At 42.9% G+C, this 25,279-nt stretch overlaps 1 protein-coding gene and 1 pseudogene across 2 annotated transcripts; both read right to left on the bottom strand.

Moving 5' to 3' along the window:
- Positions 1 to 960: 960 nt before the first annotated feature.
- LOC141495321 (E3 ubiquitin-protein ligase RNF181-like) lies at positions 961 to 6,097 on the bottom strand. Of its 2 annotated transcripts, XM_074196521.1 has the most exons (7): positions 5,908 to 6,097; positions 3,521 to 3,654; positions 3,137 to 3,252; positions 2,896 to 2,970; positions 2,447 to 2,512; positions 1,473 to 1,700; positions 961 to 1,120 (listed from the first exon to the last, which is right to left on the bottom strand). In XM_074196521.1, exons 1-6 carry the CDS (start codon positions 5,973 to 5,975, stop codon positions 1,485 to 1,487), a joined length of 675 nt encoding a protein of 224 aa, XP_074052622.1. In that variant the 5' UTR covers positions 5,976 to 6,097; the 3' UTR covers positions 961 to 1,120; positions 1,473 to 1,484. The 2 variants fall into 2 exon arrangements, with proteins under 2 accessions (XP_074052622.1, XP_074052615.1); XM_074196514.1 differs by lacking the exon at positions 961 to 1,120 and having other exon boundaries at positions 1,128 to 1,700.
- Positions 6,098 to 8,886: 2,789 nt separating this feature from the next.
- LOC141513018 (small ribosomal subunit protein eS26 pseudogene) lies at positions 8,887 to 9,412 on the bottom strand (annotated as a pseudogene).
- Between the last annotated feature and the right edge of the window lie 15,867 nt (positions 9,413 to 25,279).

The raw sequence follows: 25,279 nt of genomic DNA, 5'->3' as shown, positions 1-25,279 counted from the left end.
CAAGAGACTCAGGCAAAGGGAAAGATCAGGGTTTAAGAAGTTGGAATGTGGGGCAGTTAGATGGCACAGTGGATAGAGCACTGGCCCTGGAGTCGGGAGGACCTGAGTTCAAATATGACCTCAGACACTTTAATAGTTACCTAGCTGTGTGGCCTTGGGCAAGCCACTTAAGCCCAACGCCTTGCAAAAAATAAAAAAATAAAAAAAAACTCCCTAACCCCCCCCCAAAAAAAACAAAGAAGTTGGAATTGAGGGGCCAGTGACTGAGTCACTTTATGTCCTACCTCACAGGGTCAAACCAGATTAAAAGGTATTTGGAAAAAATTTAACAAAATGATTTAAAATACAACAAAATCCAGATAATACATTTTAAAACTGAGTTAATATGTAATCCTCAAGGGTCCTTATATACTGCCCAGTCCCCATTTCTATTGGTGTTGAGAGCTCTCCAAAGCTTCCTAAAGGATCACAGCCTCAGAGGCCTTTCATTTGAGGTTTGGCCAAAGTCACAAGTAACTAAGTTTGATACTCTTTAATTCTATATTCCTGGTAAAAAATTGGTTTCTCAGACTCCAACTAATAGTTATAAATCCAAATGTTACCTCTGTGTAAAAATGTCAATGTGCCATGTCAAGAACTGCCTCCTACATCCAAATATTGACTTGGCCTGTGTCAATACTACCTGGTCAACTTTGTACTAGCACCAATAAATTCCTTCACCTGGGTCAACGAGCCACAAGATAAGAGGCATCTTGGATGTGGAGAGAGCAATCCTATGGCTTATTTGTAAATATTCCTTCTTCAGCTTAAGTGGGATTCTTATGGATAGGAATTTGAAGCAAACTTATGAGAGGATCACAATGTAAAACTATGCCATTTATATGAAATCTCACTGGTTGCTTGACTCAGTTTTATGATTTATTGTCCTTTCTATATCAAATGCCCCCAAAATATTGTAACAGGGTTGATCTCTTTGATGAGATCATCCACCCATGCATTCTTGCTAAGATCCTAGAGAATTAAACTTAATTTGTAAGTAGTGGAGTGCATTTTGCTTCTAGGTCTTCTGGTTCCTGGATAGGTTATTTCTGTCATGAGGAACAAGGGCAGAAAACTGAACCTAGGGAATCAACAATGGAAATTATTGGCGTTAGAGCCAATGTTCTTTGAGAATGGGAAACAGGTTTCCTAACAAGTCTGTCACCTGCTAAGTAGAGAAAACCTCCCCTGGGCACTTGGGACACAATCCAGACTTCTGTCTTTCACCCAAGAGGGACTTTTATTCAGCTCAATGTAGCAAGGTGAGTTTTAGCTTATACCTCTGGGGTGGGGTGGGGGATCTGCGTGCAAGGGTACAACTGGTGGAGTCAAGTCCACCAAAGAGAGCTCCCCAGAGTTTCAACTCCAGCACCAACCCCAACCAGTCTTCCTTCAGGGGCCCAGTGGTTTGGATGGGGTTGGCTTCTCTTCACCTATGATCCAGTTTAGTCTCCTGGCCTTGGATCAAACCCCCAGCCTTTGGCTGTGGCCCCCTGATGCCACACAGGACGCTCCGTGGTGGCCACAATGATCCACTTCAGGAGGGGCAGCATTAAGGCCGTGATGATCAGACCCAAGAAGAGGCGACACCGAATGTTCCCGTCCAAGTCTGCCCAAGGCTGCTTAAGAGCCAGGGCCTTGTTTGCCCTGGCGAAAGCATTCTGGAATGGTAGGAGCCAACAAAGGTTTGTCAGTATGTATTAGAGAAGTGCTCATGTTGTCCCAATCCCAAACCCTTTCTCCCTGGAGCCTCCAAAGCAGTCCTTCTATTCCCCAAAGTTCACCCTCATCTTCCTTAGTACCCTTGAGTTGGAAGAGACTTCAGAAGGAAACTCAAATGAACCTGAATGAAAAGCTTTTTCAACTACATAGATCAGATTTCTGGCTCCTGTGATAGGAAACAATATGGCAAAGCAGTATATTCTATCCTTGCAAAGGTGCAATTCTTTCGTTTTTATCCCTTTTTCTCCTCCTCAGCAGCCTCCCTAACTCACAAAGGTTGGACCCAGTGGTCACCCACCCCAAGGCATCTGGTAGAAGGGCTCTGTCTCTGTTGCAGACCTGGAGTGTCCTGGGATCACTTCCTGCTTTTCTTTCAGTCTTGAGCAAATAGGATCAAATTCCCTTTATTCTAATTCTGACCACAATCAGCAAGCCTTACTACCTATCGAGCATTGACCCTCATTGTTCCTGTACCTCCATATTCCTAAGAACCCCAACTTCATAAGACTATTGTAGCCCTTAAAACCTCAACTGCTAGAATGGCAGGAGCAAACTAGAGAGGGGAGATATTTAGATTTCTGCTCATCACATTCAGATCCTAGGGACTCCCACTATGGATGGCTCAATCACTCAGGCCCAGGAATCCCCTCTTCCCTTTCCCTCCCCTTCAACCCATAGTACAGACCTGGTCTGAGAGGAGCCGTTCCCTCCTTTCAGCCGGATCCAAGCACATCTCAGGATCCTTCCCTGACTGGGCAATAAGGCCCGTGTTAGCTCATATTTCCACATAACCCACCTCCCCCCACACACCTAGGTTTGCCACGGAGCCCTTTGATAGACTTGTGAGAATGGATTTTGGGGGGGGAAAGGACACAACCACTTCCATGTAGTCATAGATTATTAAAAGTAGTCACAGTTTAGAGGATCACAGAATTGGGAGTTATAATCAGCCAGTCTCTCATTAACACTCAAGTCCTGGTTTCAGCCCACCAAGGCAAGTGATCGCACCGAGTCATTGACTCTACTCTCCTGTCTACACTAGAGTGCAATCTTGTGATTAAGAAAGGGAACATGTCCATGGGGCATCTTGGGTCTGGCAGCAGGGGATAATCACTCCCCCAAGACTGACCCTACCTTTTCTCTCCTGTAATCTTCATAGTCCTCATTGTCTGTAGGCAGCTCATATCTGCACAGAGGGCAACTGTTGGTCTGGGGAGAGAGTGGGAATGAAGAGGATCCAAGATTCAATTCTCCCTCTCTTCCCTTTCTATGTTTAGAAGGAAGATTCTATCAACCCAGATACTCAAGACCTAAGGATCGGCAGGGCCAATATAGGCTAAGGGGGCAGAGGGACCATATGGAAAGCTACAGATACCTTGCCTAGCCAGGGCACAATGCAGTCTGAATGAAAGAGATGCTCACAGGGCATCTCCAGGGCAGTCTGCTCCTCCTCAAACTCCAGAAGACACACGGGGCACTTGACTCCTGCGTCTGTAAGGGGAAAGCCCATTGGATCAGGCCTTGTTTTGCTAACCTTCCCATCCCAATCCCTCCCAGTGTTGCCTCCTCAAAGGCAGAGGGATTTAACCCCCTTATTTGGATTTTTTTTCATCCAATCTGAAAGGTTGAACAAGGAGTTGGTTGCATGCTGGGTAGAGGAAGAAGGGAAGGGGATAATTAATATTGGTTCCATAAAGATCAATTAGGTCCCTGGGAAGGGACAGAGATAAGGGAGCCCTTGGGGAAGGAGGCCCCTCACCAGCCTGGGCCCCTGTGATGGTGGTTTTTGGCAGGTTCTCCACAGCTCTCCTGGATGCTGGGGGAGGAAGTCGGTTTTCCCAGCTAAAGAGCTCCCCTGTTGGCAGCTCAATGCCCATTCCATTGAAAAGTGTCCTGGGCAGAAAGAAAGGCCCCAAATATGCCAATGTAGTCATAGCATCATTTTGTGTGTTTGTGATAGTAGATGACTGGAAACAAAACCCAGTGGATGGAAAATAACTAAGTAATGGATCATGAGTGAAACAGGTTGTACTGCTCTGGAAGAAATTACAGAAAAGCATCATGATGATGATGATGATGATGATCATGATATTTTTTTGTCCTTCATTCTGGAAGACCACCATGATATTAGAAAGTGATGCCATGACAAGCACATGAATTGAATTTGAGGGGGGGGGGCTATACTAAGTCTCCAGCCTCACTTTCTCCTTCAGAACCATCTGGGTCCAGTGGCCAGATAGGAATCAGGATGACTGGAGATGACCCTGCATTTGAGGCAATCAGGATGAAGTGACTTGCCCAAGGTCACACAGCTAGTAAGTGGCAAGTGTCTGAGGCTGAATTTGAACTCCTGTCCTCCTGACTCCAAGGCCAGTGCTCTCTATTCACTGAGCCACCTAGTACAGAGAAGCATGGCAGGATTGGTAGAAAGGCAGAAGGAAGAAAATCAGGGAAATGATATGCACAATAATTACACAAAGGAAATGAAATCAACTCTAAAACAGTTTTGAACTTGGATGGATTTTCATGACAATCTCACTTCCAGAAACTTGATGAAGACACACTTTCCTCCTCTCAGTCTGGGAGGGGGAGGTGACCATGGGGAGGAATGAGGTGCAGACTCCGTCAAATACAATTCCAGTTGGTTTTGTTCAAGTGGTTTTTTTTGGTTTTTGTTTTTGTTTTTTGTTGGAGAGTGAATTTAATGGAGGAGTGGGTGGAAATGTAAATTGTGAAATGACCATGACATAAAAACAATGACAAAAAAAATGTTCACTGCAAAAGATGGTTGAGTGACACCAGGGAAGTGAAAATCCAAACCCCAAATAATGCCCACTTCCAGCACTTCTTTTTCCAGATAAATCTCAACCTCAGGTCTTCTTGGATACTTGATCCTTCCCCTAATTCAGAACCCCTTCAGATGCCCCACCCCTGCCCTCCATCAATGTCCTTCTCAGGACACTTGTCATACATACCCAAAATAACCCCTCCCCTCCAATTCCCATAATCCTTTGCTCCAGATTTAATTATCCCTTCCCTTACCCACCCTACACCAGAAACCCTATCTTTGGCCCCACATAACGTCATTGGTTCTATTCCAAATGGTAGGACAAACCACTATCCAGACCCAGGATAATCTTCAATCTGGGGATCACTACTCCCTCAATACTTTTCCTCTTTGGCAATATCAAATAATTTCTCCATTCCCAAAAATCGGTTCCCAAATAATCCTTAATCCCTAACTCCCGTCGTGTCTGTCTGTCTGTCTCTCTCTCGACACGCCCCCCAACGCACACATATCCCTTTTCCATAATCCCTAGCCTGGACAAATTTAGCCCTCAATTAAACCCCAACCAGAGACTAGACAGCCCCACCCCCCATAACCTCTAGCCCAGAAAAGGAGACACCCCCCACCCCTGATAATTCCTCATCTCTTAACAAGGAAAACCGCGTAATCCCTATCCCCGGACTAGGCTGCCTCTGGATAATCCCTATTTGATTCCCTAGCCTAGAAAAGATGACCCCCCCCTCCCAGATAATCCCTCATCTCTGGGCAAAGAAACCCAGGATAATGCCATTCCTAGACTAGGCAGCCCCCTGTTTCGTTCTTAAATGATCCTCAGCCTGGAAAAGGTGCCCCCGGAGAATCCCTCATCTCTGGGCAAGGAAATTTGGATAATCCCTAGTCTGAGAAAGGTAGCATCTTCCCCCCCCCCCCCCCCCCCCCGGATAATCCCTTATTTCTGGGCAAAGAAACCCCGGATGATGCCCATCCCCCAACTAGGCAGCCCCCGGATAATCCCTAAATGATCTTCAACCTGGGAAGGGTGACCCCCCCATAACTCCTCCTTTCCGGACTAAGCAGCCCCAGCGCCATCATTTCCAGCCCCAAATCAGCCCTAACCTGGAAAAGGTGACCCCGCCTCCCCCTCCCCTCCCAGATAATCCCTCAATTTTGGAACCCTAGGATGACGCCCATCCCTGGACTAGGAGCCACCGGATGATGCCGGGATGATGGGCAGCCCCGGATAAGCCCCAGCCCCGGACTGGGCAGCCCCCGCATCACCCCCATCCGACAGCCCCGGATAATCCCCGCCCCGGCCAAGGCGGGCCCGGATAATCCCCAGGGATGCCAGCCCCGCCCACCGCGCCAGATGCAGCAGCTCGTTCTGCCAGTACTGCTCTTCATCCATCTCCTCTGGGAAGTTCTCCATGGCGGCGGCGGCGGCGGCGGCGGCGGGACCCGCGGCCAGAGGCCCGTCTGGCCCGGTCAAGTCCAAGTGCAGCCCACAGCCCCACCCAGAGAGGTCTGCAGCAGCTGACTCAGCGCGCCCGCGACCGGCCTCCCCGCCGGCCCCGCCCCGACGGACACGGCCAATGGGAGGGCGAGCTGGCACGGCCAGCCCAATCAGCGTCGGGCGAGGGCGGGCAGAGCGCTCCGTCCAGGCTGCGGATGGAAAAGGTATCCCCTTATGTGGCTTCCCATTGGCTTTCCGAAGTCAGGTGACCGAGCTGGGGTGGTTTTTTTTTTTTTGGTTTTTTTTTTTAAGGGAGCGGCTGCGTCCCTGGATTCTCATAGGGCCGAGCTCCCTGGGGCGGGGTCTGTGACCAATGAGAAGGCGAGAGGAGCCGGCGCGGCAGGGGCGGGGCTCCGGGGTCTGACTGAGGCCAATGGAAGGCCCCGGCTGCGAAGCCCGCTGCGCCCCGCCCCGCCCTCCCGCCCGCCGGCCGCGCCGCCGCAGCCCCCGCCGCCCGCCGGCCGCACCGCCGCAGCCCCCCAGCCCCGCAGACCCCCGCCGCCCGCCGGCCGCGCCGCCGCAGCCCCCCAGCCCCGCAGACCCCCGCCGCCGGCCGCGCCGCCCCAGCCCCGCAGACCCCCGCCGCCCGCCCGCCGGCCGCGCCGCCCCAGCCCCGCAGACCCCCGCCGCCCGCCCGCCGGCCGCGCCGCCCCAGCCCCGCAGACCCCCGCCGCCCGCCCGCCGGCCGCGCCGCCCCAGCCCCGCAGACCCCCCCCGCCCGCCGGCGAGCCCGCACCCCCCGAGAGCCAGCCTCGGAGGCCCGGAGAAGCGAAGCAGCGCGTGCATGGAAAGCAAACAGCTGCAGCCGGAGGGCGGGACGGCCGGGACCGGAGGATGCGGGGCCCCGCTTTGAGGGGCTGCGCCTCGGTTTGTTCTTCTCGGCCCAAGAGGGCAGAGCTAGAAGTCAGGCAGATAAGCAGCACTTATGAAGTGCCTGCTGTATACCAGACACAGGCCTGGAGCAGCCGGGCCACAGAGCAAAGAGCAGCGGGCCTGGAGCCAAGACTGAGCTTGTTTTCTCAACTATTAATCTATTAAACAACGTAGGTAACATATAATGCTCATTCTCTCCCCTACGTCCTACAGACATGGGTCACCTCTCTCTCTCTCTCTCTCTCTCTCTCTCTCTCTCTCTCTCTCTCTCTCTCTCTCTCTCTCTCGTGCAAGGCAATAGAGTTGTGACTTATCCAAGGTCGCACAGCTAGGTAACTATTCCATAGCAGAGGTCAAATTTGAACTCAGGTCCTCCTGGCTCCAGCACTAGTATTCTTTTCTCCACTGCACCACCTAGCTGCCCCAAGAAGACTTACTCTCAAGGAACTTAGTCCAATAAAGGAGATGGATGAAAGCAACAACGGAGGAACAATAATTGGGGATTGATCAATAGAGGAAAGGCGAGGAGGGCCAGAAATGGCTCCTCATAAATGATGAGGATTGGTTCATCATTCTCATCTTTCCTTATTGAAGAAGACCAAAATGATGTCACTATGTTAGAGACAAATGACAGTGTGTCCCACTGTGGCCGATCAGACCCATACAAGCTCAGAATGCGCTGCCACCAGATCGAGCACAAATAGTCTATGTGAACATCTGGGATGGTTATTCTAAACTTCCACATCTCGTGTTTCCTTTGAACTACTTCAATTCTGCCCTGCTCATAGAGTGCAGCCCCCTCACTGATGAGGGCACCCTATACTGAGTGGTCCTGTGCCAGTGTCTCCCATGATGCATAATGAATTCCAAAGTTCTTAAGACAGACCTTGAGAGCATCCTTGTATCACTTTTTCTGACCTCCTATGAGCTCTCACCCCATGTGAGTTCTCCATAAAATAGACTTTTTGGCAAATGTACACCTGCATTCAAACAACAAGGCCAGTTCTTTGAAATTGTGCTCTCTGTGGTAACAATGATAAGATTTTAGTTGGGGCTTGAAGAAAATCAAGGAATCTAGGAAGCAGAGATGAGAAGGGAGAATATTTCAGGCATAGGGGACAATTCATCAATTCATTGAATACCTACTGTGTGCTAGGTGCTGTGGTTGCAAAGGCCAAAATGAAATAGTCCTGTGCTCCACCTGCATTCTATTAGGAGGACACACTGCAGGAATAGATATTTGGAGGGGAAGGGCCCTTGGAGGATTTGCAATCTGACCTCATTTCCCAGGGGAGAACACTGACTTTCTGAGAAGTGAAGTGACTGTACCAAGGTCAGAAGAAGGATTATTTGGACAAGGAATCCTTTGATTCTATATCCAGCATTCCTTCCATTTCAGCTAGGTGGTGCAGTAGATAGAGCACCCATCCTGGAGTCAGGAGGACCTGAGTTCAAATTTGGTCTCAGATACTTGCCACTTGCTAGCTGTGTGACCTTGGGCAAGTCACATAACCCTGATTGCCTCACATCCAGGGTCATCTTCAATCATCCTGATTCATATCTGGTCACTTGACCTAGATTTCTCCAGAGATAGTGAAGCTGGTGACTTAGCATAGCACCCCCCTCAATCATATCCAGTTCATATGCTTCCCATGGCATCACCTCCAATGATGTCTTCTTCAGGAACAAAGGACCAATACCATCATCGTTATCACATGGACAAAACATATAGTACCGGGGAAAGGAAGCTAACAATCAGTTTGGGGGAGGGGGCAGGAATCATGAAAGGAATTCTGAGAGATAGTCATTAAAATGGAGACTTAAAAGAAAGAGATACAATTCAAAGTGGTTTCGGTGGGGCAGTCCAAGGTGCAGAATCAGAAAACAAAGTTTTGGTCATCAAAATCCTTGGCATCATTGAATATCTCAATGAGATGGAAATGATACTCCAGAAGATGCATCCCCACCTGCCCTGCTGCTTCTCTCACTTATCCAAGGACGACATCTGACTTGCCACAGTAAGCTATAGTTGGTGTCTCTTCCATTAGAAGGGGAGTTTTTTTTTTTTTTAAGATAAACCAACCATTTGATTTTTCTCTTTCCATTCAGGAATGTCACCAGGCAGATAGCTCTTTATGTAGGCTCTGGAGGGGGTCTGGGGGCAGCACCTGCTGGTCCGAAGCGAGGAGGGGGTGTCCGATCTTTGCATGCCTCCCGGATCGATTCCTCACTACCTTGCTGTGGATGGCACAGCTCACACAGTAATGCAGCTTCACATACAATCTGGGCAGCACATAAGAGTCAAAGACGCTGGCCTCGGAGATGTCCCGGACGGCCAAGGCCTCCACGATATTGCGGATGACAAACTTCTCGATGGCCTTGTCCTTGGGCACACCGCGGGCACAGTTGGTGCAGCGGCTGGGCTGCACGTGGCCGCGGCCCTTCTTGGTGCGGCCGTTGATCCTCCTCTTCTGGGTCATCTTGAAAGCAAGAAACGGAAAAAGAGAAGGGGAGTTTCTTACAGGAAGCAACTGTCTTCCTTTTCTATTTGTAGCTCAGGCTCTTAACCCGAGGCACTACCCACCACATGATGAGGGATGCCCAAGTTCCTCTATATCAATCACTTATTAAGGCTGGAAAAAACCACCTAGAGCAGTAGGGAAGAGCAGAGAGAGGCAGATTCAGAAGAGATTTAAAAATAGGAGCTAATCTAAGTGGTATTTATTAAAGGTCTACTGTATGCAAGATCAGCTAAGTGGCAAAGTGCATAAAGACCTGTCCCTAAAATCAGGAAGACCTCAAACACTAAAAGTGTGACTCTGGACAAGTCACTTCACCCTATTTGCCTCAGTTTCCTCATCTGCAAAATGAGCTGGAGATTGAAATGGCGAATTATTCCAGTATCTTTGCCAAGAAAACTCCAAATGGGGTCATGAAGAGTTGTACATAAGAACAATGAAGGGGTGGCTAGGTGGCGCAGTGGATAAAACAACGACCCTGGAGTCAGGAGTACCTGGGTTCAAATCCGGTCTCAGACATTTAATAATCACCTAGCTGTGGCCTTGGGCAAGCCACTTAACCCCATTGCCTTGCAAAAACCTAAAAAAAAAAAAAAGAAAAAAAGAAAAAGAAAAAAGAACAGTGGAAGAGCCAAAGGCAAATTTGAGTATAGGACATCCAGTTGGAGGTGTCCACTAAGCAGCTGGTTTTCTGAGTCTGCAACTCAACTGTGCGGTGGTTCTTTCTGATTGTGTCATAAGAGATGTTGATTAAGCTTCCCTTCCCTTTGGCTTTCCAAGGCAGAGCCAGTCATTCTGTCTTACTGGGCTAGCCCCACCTATTCAGAGGACCTTCTTAGCAGGTCTCAAAAGCCCCATTCACTCAGTATAGGATGGTCTAAGGAGAAAGAGTAGTCACCCAACCAAGGCGTATTTATTAAGCACCTATTGTATTCCAGACTCTGTACTAAGTGCTGGAAGATAGAAATAAAAGCAAAATAAAACCAATTTAGCTAGAGGAGTTTACAATTCCAAAGGAGAAAAAGAATCCCGGAACTATATGATCCTTGGCCAAGGAAGGTAAAATACCTCTGGGAATATCAGCCACAGATCTTTCTCCTCTGTTTGCAGATAGATATAGTGGGGAAGTGATCAGTCCTGGGATGTTCCCTTAATGTCACCTACTCGGAGCCAGTCTTGAGCAGTTCTCTCTAGGGTTAGTACCAGGAGATTCTTTTACCCAATTTTCCCCCTGTGGTCTCCCAGGCTTTCTCTTTCTTTTCTTTCTTTTCTTTTCTTTCTTTCTTTCTTCCTTCCTGCGTGCCTGCCTACATTCTTTCTTTTTTGCAAGGCAATGGGGTTAAGTGACTTGCCCAAAGTCACACAACTAGGTAATTATTAGGTGTCTGGGGTCAAATTCAAACTCAGGTCCTTCTGACTCCAGGGTTGGTTTTGCACCACCTACCTGCCCTCAGTTTCTGTCTTTTCAAAAACCAGGGAACTGGACTATCCTCTACGCTCCTGTACATCTTTCTTGCCCAAGTGGCGCAGCTATATTACTCATTCCCTGGGAGAATTTATTGCATTTCCTATTGCTACTATTTGCAGGATTCTCCTGGCATCTAAACCATTGGCTCAGGAAGGCAGTGTTTGTGAAGGAAGGAGTCATTCTCTAGAACTGGAAGTTCTAGAGTCATACTGATCCTTCTATCCATTGGAACAGGGTCAACTCTCTCAGGTGGGACTCTAGTTGTTCGGTTTACTGCATTTGATTCGGTGGCAAGGGGTCATCAACTAACATTTCCAGGTATTTTAATCCCACTTTGATCGAGTTGCTTCACTGTCTGGAGGAAAGGAATATGGGAGAAACCTCTCCCTTGGTCACCCTTGGAGCTTGCTTTGGTATTGTACTCACTGGCAGAAAGCTCTACAGCTGGATGACTTCCTTTCCATTCTCCAAGGAGAGGCATTGTCCTGGTGGCTGGATTTTATCTTGTTAGTTCTTAGGGAGAGGCAGGTACATAGTCCCAGTCTATCCTCAAGCAGGAGAAACCTAAATCTTTTTTTTTTTAGGTTTTTGCAAGGCAAACAGGGTTAAGTGGCTTGCCCAAGGCCACACAGCTAGGTAATTATTAAGTGTCTGAGGTCGGATTTGAACCCAGGTACTCCTGACTCCAGGGCTGGTGCTTTGTCCACTACGCTGCCTAGCTGCCCCCAAACCTAAATCTTCTCAGAGATATAGGTCCAATCTTCCTTCAGGGGCCAGTTCCTTCCTAGTCTTTATTCTTGTTATAGAGAAGACCAAGGCAGGAGAGAGCACCTCAGCCAAACCCCTGAGAAGTTTATACTTGGGAGAGGAGAGCATCTCTCTTTCTTCTTTGGCTTCCTCCATCCTCTTTGTTACTTTCTTCCCATCTGGGTCAGAGGAGAATCTTCAACTTTTCACTGGAATCCTCACAGTGTCCCCAGGACACCAACCACAGAGTTTGTGTTGAGAGCCAAGGACAGATTCAAGACTCTTCAAAGAACCCAGCAGAAAAATTCCATCATAACTAAGTGGGAAAGCTTGAGGACTCCAGAAACAGAACTTCCAAGAGCTATGAGTTATCCCTTTGTCATATGGATTCTATCTAAAGTTGAGCCCACATTCCCCTGGAGACCACTGTCTGGCTTTGACTGGAAATATTTTAGATCAACTGTTCTTTCTATATTCCTTCAAAAACAAATATCTTTTTCTAGAAGTTAGATAGCCTGATTAGTGTCAACAGTTATCATGGAGGGGGGGAGGTGGCAAATATCAGTGGGGGGGGTGCGGCTTATAAGCTTATAAGGGCAGCTCCCAACTCCTTAGTTTTTACCCTAGAACCACAAGAGATATAATAGCCAGTTTTGGTAACACAATTTTTAGGGAGAGTGAGTGCAAATTGTGATAGACACCTCTGAACATATTCTACAAGAGGCAAATTTCACTTACATCTGATTTGCATTTCACTCATTACTGAATACTTCCAAAGGAAGGCCATCACACTAGTGACCATCTTTTAAGTTTGATGGTTGATGCAGGTTGTGTTGAGGTATCCTCTCAAGGAAGTTGTGGTTTGTGGGTTTATAAGTCTTCTCCTACCTCCTCTTTTCAACTTTCCAAATGATGTTATAAGATCATCGATTTGAAATGGAAGACTTATGAGGTCATCAAGTCAAACACCTTCATTTTATAGATGAAGAAACTGAAGCCAAGCAAATGAACCTTGTCTGACATTATCCACAGTTATTTTCTTCCTTCCTTCTTTCCTTGGTAATTAGTGTTAAGTCCCTTGCCCAGGAACACACAGCTACTAAGTGTCTGAGATTTGATTTGAACTAAGGTCCTTCTGACTTCAGGACTGGATACTCTATCCACTGTACCTAGATGGTAATTTTCTGAGGCAGAATCCAAACAGGTTTTCCTACCTCCAACTCCAGTGATTTTTCCACTGTCTCATAATTGTATGTGCTATCATTGCCATTGTTTTAATATGTTTAGTCCTTTCTTTTTATGTGTATTAAAATTTAAATTAAAGATCAAATATCAGTGAGTGTAAGTGGTTAATGTAGGGGCTCAGGAATACATAAAATTTATCCAATTGAAATGAATAGTAATTTTGTTTTTTCAACCCAGGTCACCCCATGAAGCTTTTGGTTGGTGTTTTTTTTTAAGATTTTTTAAAAAAATATTTGTTATTATTATTTTTGTTTTTTAACAAATAACTTTTGGGGGTTTTGTTTGGTTTTGTTTTTTAAAGAATAATTTTTTGTTTTTTTGTTTTTTAAAGAATAAATTACTATCCTAAAACAGGAATAATCTGTATTAGATCCTGAGTTCATCTTCCAGCACTGCCTATACCAGACCCCTCTCCTGTGGAAAAGAAGCAACAGAAGGGAGGGATTGACTAATCAACCTAGAGTGGGTTTCACTGTGTCAATGCTCTCTTGCTGTGTTTGAATTTTCTTGATATCATATTGCTTTCTATTTTTAGTAAACTGTCATCAGGGAGAGAGGCAGAATAGCGTAATGGAAAGAATGTGGGGGGGAAGACCATGTACAATCACATCCTGCCTTGAACACCTGCTAACTCCTTGTCCCTACCAGTTGGTAGACCTCTTGGAACCCAAATTCTTCATTTGTAAAATGGGAATGATAACTTTAGTACCTCCCTCATAAGTCTGGTGAAGATCTAATGAAATGATTTGTGTTTAACACTCTACAAAGTTTTCAGTGCTATGTCAAGATCATTATATTGCTCAAATAGATGGCTGATCTTAGATGGGGGGGGTCAAATTCATGACCCCCAGACAGTAAATCAGCCATCAAGACCCCTGAATGCTTCAAATCCAATTAAAATGTACTTGGGAAATGTTTGAAAAAAAATAAAACTGCAATATATTTAATATATTTAAATATATTTAAATAAATATTTAGTATATTTAAAACAAAAAACAATTTGTGCTTTGCTAAGTCAATATGTCATCTGTCTTTGAGTTTGATACCACAAGTTCCAGCAATTTAAAGATGAAAGGGATCATAAAGGTTATCAAATCCAACCTCCTGATTTTACAGTTGAGGAAACTGGGATCATGAGTACAGCTAGTAAGAGGTAGATCCAAGATTTGTACTTGGGTCTTCTGATGCCAAACTGAATAATTAATCAATAATTGGGGTTTAGGGTTTAGATTATTTACAAAAAGTACTTGGTACTGTAGGGTTTGGCTATATTAAGGATATCTGGACAAGTCCTAGGTGTCATCTGTAAGTTATCAAGTGAGTTGAGAAGGGAGAAAAGTTGGAACAAGTTTAACTTCATGATAAGCACCCTGAGGAATAGCAGCCTGGGACTAAAGGGTAAGGTTTGGGAAAGACAGGTTCTTGACTGAGGTTCTTTCTTGCCCCCCATTCTTACTCCTTTTAAAGACCTTTCAAGTTTCCAAGGTCTTTAAGGATATTGGACTTCCTATCAAATGTGCTATCAGAATCCCAGATTAGCTCAAGATGGTGTCTACTTTTGGAGCCAAGGACCCACCAACATGTTCATAGCTCCATCAGTTCAGCAAGAAAACTATACCATATTTAAGGGGTCTCTCCCTATGACTCTATTTGGATTTTTCTTGTAAAAATTTTGGAGCGATTTGCTATTTCCTTCTCCAGCTCATTTTACAGATGAGGAAACTAAGGCAAACAGGGTTCAGTGACTTGCCTAGAATCACCCTGCTAGTAAGTATTTGAGGCTATATTAAAACTCTATCCACAGTGTCACCTAATTTGAGTATCCCCAAAAGAGAGAAAAGCTAAACACACCTTGATAAATACACTTTATGAACTTTCAGCTACCTTCCTTAGGACTTTGTAACAATCTGTTATGGACTTTTGGGGGACAATTTTGTACCAAATGTCATCACTTACCTTGATAGTAAATACTTCTTTATAAAAACTAAAGGTAGGCTGACTAAATTTACTCTGAGCTGACAGTATGTCTGACCAGAGTATACCACTGACTTTAGAGAAAAAAGCTGCAAATGCCTAAGCATAACATGATTATGAGAATTGTGTCTTGTTTAAGAGTGTCAGAGTCTTGTTATACTTATTTCCAATAATTTTCCTTTCTTCTCTCTTATTCTTGAACAGGTTGGCTAATGATTCATCAATTTTGGTGGATATTTTTTAAAAATAACATAAGTTGTATTAGTCCATAGGCTTTTTAGTTTTTTAATTTTTCTGTTTCTCCTCTAATATTCATGATTTCTTCTTTTGTTTGAAAGGCACTGTGGTATAGTGAATTCCCAGGTAATCTTGGAGCCAGATAGACTTATGCTTAAGTCCTGTCTTGGACACATACTGGTTGTATGCAGTAGCTTAAACTTAAAGGACTCTAAATGTTTCAGAGAACATGCCAGCCTGCATTAGTAAAGGGAGTTTTATACCTGTAAAAATGAAATCACACAACCTGTTTCCTATCCTGTTTTTATACTTGCTTTAAGGTTATTAATTTATTTTCTAATATTTTAAATTGAATGTTAAACTCATTGATCTCTTTTCCTATCTTGTAAATATGTTTTCAAAGATATAAATTTCCTACTTTAGCTGTGTCCCAAAAGTTTTGGTATTTGTATCATTGTTTTCATTATAGTTAACATAATTATTTATTTTCTGCGGGGGTCCAGCCTCCGCCGGGTTCTTGGAACCTGACAGGAGGGATAGAGTCGGCGAAATGAGTTGAGTCAACAAGTGGGTAAAGGCAGGAGCAGGTTGACTGACTGTCAGCTGCTTGGATTTATTTTTATAGTTTCAGAATCATGTATGTTTCAAGCAAGCTGAGATCATTTCCTTGCTTACAAGAGTGTACAATTTTCATCATCCATCATATAGTTCATATGGTTACAAGTTTTAATCATGTGATTACAAGTTTAAGTAATAATCATATAGTTAATTGATTTCTTATCCCTACGCAGACCATGATGACCTCAACCTGTCTGTCACCTTATTTATTACTACATTGTATAATTGTTAATTCATTTAAAGTTATTAATTAAGCAATTCTTTTAATGGAAAGGTTTTTATATTTTTTGTGTAATGTTTTTCGGTACACTTCCTTAACAGTCTGTAGTGAGGGTCTTTATGCTTATCCACCCATCCGTTAACTCTTACAATAACCAATTTTTCTTTCAGGCCTTGTTGGAAGAAGCCACAGTTTCTGTGACTTTTTTATTCTTTCCCATGAAACTAAGGCTGCTGGAGTTCACATATCGGTCACCTGTACTAACTATTTTCTCAATATCTTTTTCATATATTCCTGTGGATGGTAAAGGGGGCAAAACTATTAATTTCCCTGGAATTCTATCTGACCCATCTTGTATCTGTTTTCCTTGTATATATTCTGCCATCTCCTTGGAATTCCCAGTGTTGGGTTTTCCAGAGATTTCATAATGTTGAAGCCTTTTGTATGCCTCAGAGAGAGTCAGTCCTGTTAAATTTGGACAGAGTTTACAATCTGTTTTATTCAAGGAATTTTTCTGAAATCCTTCCTTTATAGTCATTCCAGTATTAGGGTGAGTAAATATTGTAATCAATAATAAACCTATAAATATTGTTATGCATGAAATCCCTATATATATTGAAGAAGAAAATGTTGTTCCATCAGGCAGTGTGACTGCCCTGAGTCTTCTTGCTGCGACTGTGTGAAACAGCTTAGAGACCCTGGCTCCCAACAGTTTTCTCCTTTGATTTAATCTTTCATCCATCCAATTTTTAGTTTAAGTCTGAATCTTTTGTTCATATTTCCTTTATTCATTGCTAATTTTTTGCATTATTGTCTATGAAGAATGGGTTTATTTTATCTAATATATATATATATATATATCTTTATGATTTCTTTAACTTATTACATAATTTATTTTTAAAGGAAACTATAAGAAATTGAAAGATAAATATACCCTTTAATATTCCTGTTCACCATAGAACAATTAAATCTCAGGTGTATGTTTTCCTTCTTGTTTTTCTTTCTGTTGGACCTATTCAGTTCTAAAACAGGAATATTAAAGTCTTTTACTAGTACTGAGCTACTATCAGTGTCTTTTTGCTTTTTGTCTACCTTTTCTTTTTGTTGTTGTTTGCTCCAATAATTACAATAATTTTTAGAACATCTTGTTTTATTTTACATTTCTATTGATATTTATGAGTGTGTGTGTGTGTGTGTGTGTGTGTGTGTGTGTGTGTATTAGATTTTTTGCAAGGCAAATGGGGTTAAGCGGCTTGCCCAAGGCCACACAGCCAGGTCATTATTAAGTGTCTGAGGTCAGATTTGAACTCAGGTACTCCTGACTCCAGGGCTGGTGCTCTATCCACTGCACCACCTAGCCTCCCCTATTGATATATTTTTTACATCATCTTCATTTATTAATAATATATTCCTCTGCCCCTCCTCTCTGCATTGGGTCATCTCTGATAACAAAAAAAAAAAAAGAAAGAGAAAAAAATTCAGCAACACTAACAGGCAAATTATCTAAGTCAGAAAATACATACAATATTCCAAATCCATATCCCCTGACTCTGCAAATAAGGGCAGAATGTGTATTTTGCCATTTCTTCTCTGGGGCCAAGCTTTTTACTTTTCACTTAATTTTTTTTTTAATGGAAGGCATGTTTATTTATTTTTTCCAATTACATTTTGAGAAATTGAACATTCATTTCTCTAGAATTTTCTCCTCTTCCTTCCCCATCCACAAGACAGCAAGTAATCTGGTATAGGTTATGCTTGAATAATTAGGCTACAAATATTTTCATATTAGTCAGGCTGTGAAAGAAGAATCAGAACTAAGGGGAAAAATCATGAGAAAGGAAAAACAAAAAACAAATTTTAAAAAGTGAAAATAGCATGCTTTGATCTATATTGAGATTCTCTAATTCTGTCTCTGGACGTGGATGGCATTTTCCATCACAAGTCTTTTAGATTTGCCTTTGATCACTGTATCACTGAAAAGAGCTGAGTCTATTGTACTTGGACGTCATACAGTGTTGCTGTTATTGTAAACAATGTTCTCCTGGTTCTGACCAAGCTTTAGCCTTATAATTAAACTAGATTTTCTTTGCAGAACTTAGTCACTAAGCCCTTTGCTTCATTCATTTTCAACATTGTTATTTTTCATGATTCATGTTGTCTTTAAACATAATGTTTTCTTGTTTTTCTCACCAGGATTTATTACTTTTAATCATTGACTTAACTAAGATTTGCAGGTCCTGATATTTAAGAGTGACTTGAAGCATAATAGATTTTTGTGTCAGTCTTCATTTTTTTTTTTTTTTTGCAAGGCAGTGGGGTTAAGTAGCTTGCCCAAGGCCACACAGCTAGGTCATTATGAAGTGTCTGAGGCCATATTTGAACCCAGGTACTCCTGACTCCAGGGCTAGTGCTCTATCCATTGTGCCACCTAACTGCCCCCAGTCTTCATTTTTAATTGTATCTCTATGTCTTAATTACATAGTGTTTCAATGGACTGTGAATTATGAACCTATACTTCTCTGGTTGTGATCATAAATTTGTTTCAAGAGCTAAAGCTTTTTCTAGGATTTGGTGGTTACTATAGGAAATTCATAAAGCTTTTTGCTATGATTGCTGCCTTTCAATAATCTCACTCATGGATATATGGATGAAAAGAACAGTGGGACAGAAAAGTACAGTTTGTCCTGACCTTTTTGTTACTATTTCAAGATCATTGGGATGATGAATTTGAATAGGTTCTTTTCTTTTTTAAATTTTTTAAATAGCTTCTTAAGAATTTAGTCAATTGCCTCATGAGCACACTGGTTTTGATTTAAGCAGATCCAAGGGAATCTTTATGTGACATACCAAAGCCTGCCTAGAAGACTTGGGAACAGTTTTATTCTAGGAGAGGGATGGCCACCAAAAAAATCTCTTGAATTTGCCAATAGATGAGTTACTAATGAAGAGACTTATACCAGATAGAAACTGAAGTTTTTGGCTATGGAGTAAGCTATCATTGAAAAGTTCCAATATAGTTACTCCAAATTCCAGGAAATTTATAGGTCAGAATTCTCTTCAAACATAGTCATGAGTGCTCATAATTTTTTTTTCAAGGCAATGTGTTAAGTGACTTCCCCAAAGTCACACAGCTAGGTAATTATCAAGTGTCTGAGGCTGGATTTGAATTCAGGTCCTCCTGACTTCAGGGTTGATACTCTATCCACTGTGCCACCTAGCGGCCCCTAATACATTTACTTTTAATGGTTAACTGGAGAGCACATTTTATTCCCAACAAATGGATTTGATGAAATAAAAATGCAATAAAATAACCATAAAATATTTCTCTTGTAAACTTTGAGCTTGTTTTCCTAGAACTGCATACATAGTCTGAGAAAAAAAAGTAGATCTACATAGGGATTACATATGGGGCATGTATATGTAATGCTTTCAAAGATAGAAGGAATCTTCCTTTCCATGTCTCTGGTTTTCATAAAAAGCTTCAAGTAGTAAGAATGAATCAGAAAACTGAGAGGAAAATAACAAAAAATTAAAAATAATGTGATGTGAAAAAACATCCAGCTGAAAAGTTTGCTCTAAAGGACCGATAGGATCAAGGGATATAAGAAATTCAAAGAGCCCCACAACACCACCACCAAATTTAACCAGTCTATCACATCAGACTAGGAAGCCAGGCCAGTAGGAAAGACATGAACAATGTAATGGTAACTCTCTCTCTCTCTCTCTCTCTCTCTCTCTCTCTCTCTCTCTCTCCCTCCCTCTCCCCACCTTCCTTATCTACCTCCTCTCTCTGCTCTCTCTGTCTCTGCCTCTTTCTCTCCTCCCTTTCTCTTTGTTTTTCTCTTTCTGTCTTTGTCTCTCTGTCTGCCTCTGTCTCTGTTTCTTTCTTGTGTCTCCTTCATTTTCAGGAACTCATGGAAAATTCGGAATTTTTAGGTAGAAATTGCCAGTGGGAAGCTGGGACACTGGGGAATTCAGAGGACATAGGCTCATCTGGCAACTGGCTGAGTTTGGAGACCTTTGAGAGGGTGCTGGTTATCCTTGTCCTTCAGAATAAACCTGTCAGTCAGCCAGGGATCATTAGCTACATACAAAGGGGGTGAAGGAGGACTACCATGAGATGATCCTTGGCACCTATAGATGATTGTGACTTTGGAGAGGGGGATAGGAATAAATTACGATTCCCCTTTTCTCCATGGCTTCTTGGAGTTGGTCCTTTGGGAAGAAATACAGCTTAAGCTACCCCATTGTTCCCTTGGAAAAGAGAAAATATAAGATTTCAAACCATTCAAGCCTGGGCTATTGCTAGATTTGTAAATGCTTGGCTCTGTTACCTATGCAGTGAGCAGCTCCTTGGGGTGCATGCATAAAGAGGTGTGGCTGAAAATTTACACATGCCCCGTCTGCCACGAGGTGGCGCACTGGTTAGAGAGCTGAACTTGGAGTTGGGAAGATCTGAGCTCACATCTAGTCCTAGAAGTTTATTAGCTGTGTGACCCTGGACAAGTCACTTCAACTCTGCCTGCCTCAGTCTCCTCCTGGGCATAATAATAATACAACTTCCTTTCCAGAACTGTTGGGAGGATCACATGAGTTCGTAGATGTAAAGTGCTTTCTAACCCTAAATGATACCATTTTTACCTTTGGGGGCACCCAAAGTAGGAAAAGATAAGCATCTCAATGGCAAATGAGACACAAACTATACCTGAATTACAGTTTAGAGATTTTTCCTGGAGTAAAATTTCAGGTGCAGGAGGGTTGCATGATTTGTAATCGATTTATGAAATATTATAAGCAAATGGTTATTTTACTAAACTATAGACCAAACCTAGAAGAACATGACCCAAAATGGGGAGAAGGGTGGGGAAGGTGTTGTTGAAATTAGAACAGCCTCTTAATTATCCTACCAGAAATATAGGACAAAATGTGTCCTCTATTCTTTAATGTGCCTTTAGTGATGGATATTAACCCTTCTCCTCCTCATCATTGCATATAGGATCTCCATTATTCATCTCTACACCCAATTAAGGAATATGTATATCAAGGGCACTCTCATGAAGGGGCTCATGAAGCAGAGTACATGTGACCCACACATAAAGATACAGAGGCAACGCACATCTCCCATACTCCAAAGTTTACCCATATTCTAGCATATTAAGATGTTGCTTTCTGTTGGACCTACCCCTTGTGTGGTGTTTCTCTCACTGGACATTGTATTCATGTTATTTTTCTCGTCTTCAGCTCTCTGGCTATTTTCAGAGCCACCTCTTACTATCCATTAGGAAGGCTGTGGTTGGAAAGCCTTTCCCTCACAGAGAGAACTGCAGCTCCGTTAATCAGCTCTTTTAGCACTCAACTGTTCATTATGGAGTGCTATGATTACTAAACCTCTCATTGTCCTTCAGTTAGTCTTCATCTGAGGCACTGTCTTCCACTCTCTTCTGCATCTCTGTACTCCATCTCCTTGAGGTTCTGAGTTAAGATTATTCCCTACAGAGCAGACTACAATTATCCTTATTCAGTCCTCTGAGATAATGACTAACTTTTCTATATTCCTTTTTCTTTAAATTCTTCCAGAGCAAGACCAAATCTCCAGATCTAAAAGAGATCTCAGGGGCAGCTAGGTGGCACAGTGGATAGAGCATTAGCCCTGGAGTCAGGAGTTCAAATCCAGCTTCAGACACTTAATAATTACCTAGTGGTGTGACCTTGGGCAAGTCACTTAACCCTATTGCCTTGCCAAAAAAAGATCTTAGAAGATAGCTAGAGAATAATTAATTTTACAGATGAGGAAAACTAAGGTCCAGGAAAGTCCAGTGACCTTTCTAGAATTACAAGCATCTTCAGCATCAGAAAAAAAGATTTGAATCCAGGTCATCTGATCTGCTGGAGTCTGTGTCCTCTACCTCCTAACTCTCCTTTCATTGAAGCATTCTGTCTTCATTTGCTTTAACTAACTCTCTCCTGTACCATCTCTTCTAACTCTCAGTTCAACAGTCAATAACCTGATATCCCCAAGGTTTTATTTCTTCAAAGTGATATTAAGTAATACCCTACCTATCTTTCATCTCTCTTTCCATCTTATCTCTCTTTTTCCTTTCATTCTTAACTTCCCTCCTTCTGGGACTGGTGCTCTATTCACTATGCCACCTAGCTGCCCCTCTTTCTTTTCTCAAATAATCATCATACTTCTTTTTTCTATAAAATTGCATTAATATGCTGACTAGAGGAAGTTGAAAAAAAAAACAAGTGACCTTATTACCCTACTCCACCCCATAGCCTGGTCTCTCTTAAGTCTTTGTTCCTTTTCCCTCAATTTATTTTTTAATTTAATTTAATTTTGTTTCAATTACATGCAGAGCTAATTTTCTTTTTTTTCTTTTTTGCAAGGCAATAGGGTTAAGTAACTTGCCCAAGGTCACACAACTAGGTAATTATTAAGTGTCTGAAGCTGGATTTGAACTCCTCCTGACTCCAGGGCTAATGTTCTATCCACTGTGCCACCTAGCCTCCCCCCCAAAAGATAATTTTCAACATTCACTCTTTATGTATTTGAGTTCCACAGTTTTCTACCTCTATCCCTCCCCACTCCCCTCCCCATTGAAAGTGAGTAACTGATAAAGGTTATACATGTACAATCTTGTTTCACAAATTTCCACATTAGTCATATCGTGAAAGCAGACTCAACACTAAAGGAAATTCTTCCCCAATTCATTTTTTTATTATTTTTTAGGGTTTTTTTGCAAGGCAAATAGGGTTAAGTGACTTGCCCAAGGCCACACAGCTAGGTAATTATTAAGTGTCTGAGACTGAATTTGAACTCAGGTACTCCTGACTCCAGGGCCGGTGCTCTATCCACTGCACCACCTAACTGCCCCGCTCTCCCCCAATTTTAAAACAAATTGAAATCTCAGATATAGTGCACCTAGTCATATGATGATGACATACAGCAACCATAAGTCCTTCAAACAGGCACAATATTTAACATCTAATCAAAGACACACATTATAATAATGCATATATTTAGACAAAAAGCCATTTGAACAATATGAAACCCAGCAAGCAAAGCATATACAGCAATGGCAGCTAGGTGGCGCCAGATTGCCCAGAGAGCCAGGCTTGGAGTCGGGGAGATTCATAATCCTGAGTTCAAATCCAGCTTTATACTTCCTATCTGTATTACCCTGGGCAAGTCACACCACTCTTTGCCTCAGTTTCCTAACCTGTAAAATGAGCTGGAGAAGGAAATGGCAAATCATTCCAGTATCTCTGCCAAAAACCAAACAAATCCAAAAAAGGATCATAAATGTTGGGACACTACTGAAAAAGTAAACAAATCCAGAACAAAGCCACAATAATACAATACAAAATGAAATGTATCATATAGATTACATGCATTTTGAAGTCCAAAAGATCAACAAGCATTTATAAAGTTCCTACTATGTTCCAGAATGTAAGGATAAGAATAGAATGATTAAAACAAATCCTCTGTGATTTCTCTCTCATCACACTCAATTTGGATAAATGTACAGCATGGAAACAAAATAAAGACTGACAGATTGCTTTCCGTGGGGGGGGGGGGGGGAGTAAGATTGGGAGAAAAATTGTAAAACTCAAATAAAATCTTTAAAAATAAAAAAGTTTTAAAAAACCAAATCCTCCATTGAAGGTGCTTACATTCTGTCAGAAACAATGATATGCATATATATAATTATATATGGAATAAATGCAAAATCAATTTGAGACATTTAAAAACAAGCAAGGTACATATCCCATACATTCAATTCAATAATGGGTTTTATATGGTGACAAGTATAATCACTTTTCACATACTCACTGAAACATCATAAACAAATTTGGTCCTAAGCCAAATAGGCATTTCCATTGTGATCCCTGGCCCTTGTGAACAGCCTGGATCATTTTGCGGTGAATGGCAATGCTGAACTGTTACAAGGCCTGTCCTCTTGGAGACCATCTCTTCCCAAAGGGTCTTCTCAGCTAGAGTATTGAAACATGGCCACCTCTGGTTCATCCCTTTCTCTCATTCTGAACAGAGGCCCTGTGGGGCTGTCTGTGATTGAACTGGTTGATTTTCTGACTGTCCATTGGCATCATACTCAAAATCTTTCTCATCTTAGTCATGATCACTGTACCTAGTATGTAGAGTTCAATGCTCAGGAGCTGCCTAGCTGATTGTCCATCATATTTTTCTGATCACCAAGGAGATATAATAACTCCCCACTGGGCAAAAGGTGTTTTTTGAATGCTTTCCTTGTGGGCTATTTTGTAGACTGATAAGTTGCCCCATCTTCCCACAACTTTATGGTTTTCTAATGACCCCCTAGTTTCTCCATGTCTTATGTAACCTGGGGCTCAAATCTGTTTGCACAGACTGTCTTTATTGGGGGGAGAATAATGGCATCATGCCTTGATGTTGCATGGAGATAAGAGTTTGGAAAAAAAGAGATCTTGGGGGCAGCTAGGTGGCACAGTGGATAGAGCACCAGCCCTGGAGTCAGAAGCACCTGAGTTCAAATCTGGCCTCAGACACTTAATAATGACCTAGCTGTGTGGCCTTGGGCAAGTCACTTAACCCCATTGCCTTGCAAAAAAACCCTAAAAAAGGGGGGAAAAAAAGGAAGAGATCTGGGTTCTACCTTCCAGGTTAGAGGGAAGATGAAATCAGGTCCAAGAACTCTTCAAGGAAAGGTCCTTGGAGGGAGAAAAACTTGAAGAAGCAAAAGAAAAAGAGGAAGAGGAAGAAGGAGAAGAAATTGATTTAGACTTCGAGGTTTAGTTTTAGTTTTTTTTTTGTTTGCTTGTTTTTTGCAAAGCAAATGGGGTTAAGTGGCTTGCCCAAGGCCACACAGCTAGGTCATTATTAAGTGTCTGAGACCGGATTTGAACCCGGGTACCCCTGACTCCAGGGCCGGTGCTTTATCCACTGCGCCACCTAGCGGCCCCAACTTGAAGGTTTAGAAAGTCAGTTTTGATTTCTCTAGCCTGGGGTGGGGGGGTGTCTACCAAAGAAGAGTGGGCCAGGGCAGATTATATCCAAAAGCTGCATCCAGCAGCTAGAGTGCTGTACTTGGAGTTAGGAAGACCTGAGTTCTAGTCTGGTCTTAGAGAGATACCAGCTTTGTGACCCCAGGCAAATCACTTAACCTTGTGTTTTCTCATCTGTAAAATGGGTATTTATTTCCCAGGATGGTGATGATCAAATGGATTAATATTTGTAAAGGAGTTAACAAACCTTAAAGAACCAAATAAGAGGTGCTTCTTGTTGTTACTGTTATTTACTAGGCTAATGCTGGAGGAC

This window comes from Macrotis lagotis, chromosome 1, assembly GCF_037893015.1.
Source record: "Macrotis lagotis isolate mMagLag1 chromosome 1, bilby.v1.9.chrom.fasta, whole genome shotgun sequence".
In the NCBI taxonomy this organism is placed as follows: domain Eukaryota; kingdom Metazoa; phylum Chordata; class Mammalia; order Peramelemorphia; family Peramelidae; genus Macrotis; species Macrotis lagotis.
This window is presented reverse-complemented; position numbering and strand designations above follow the sequence as displayed.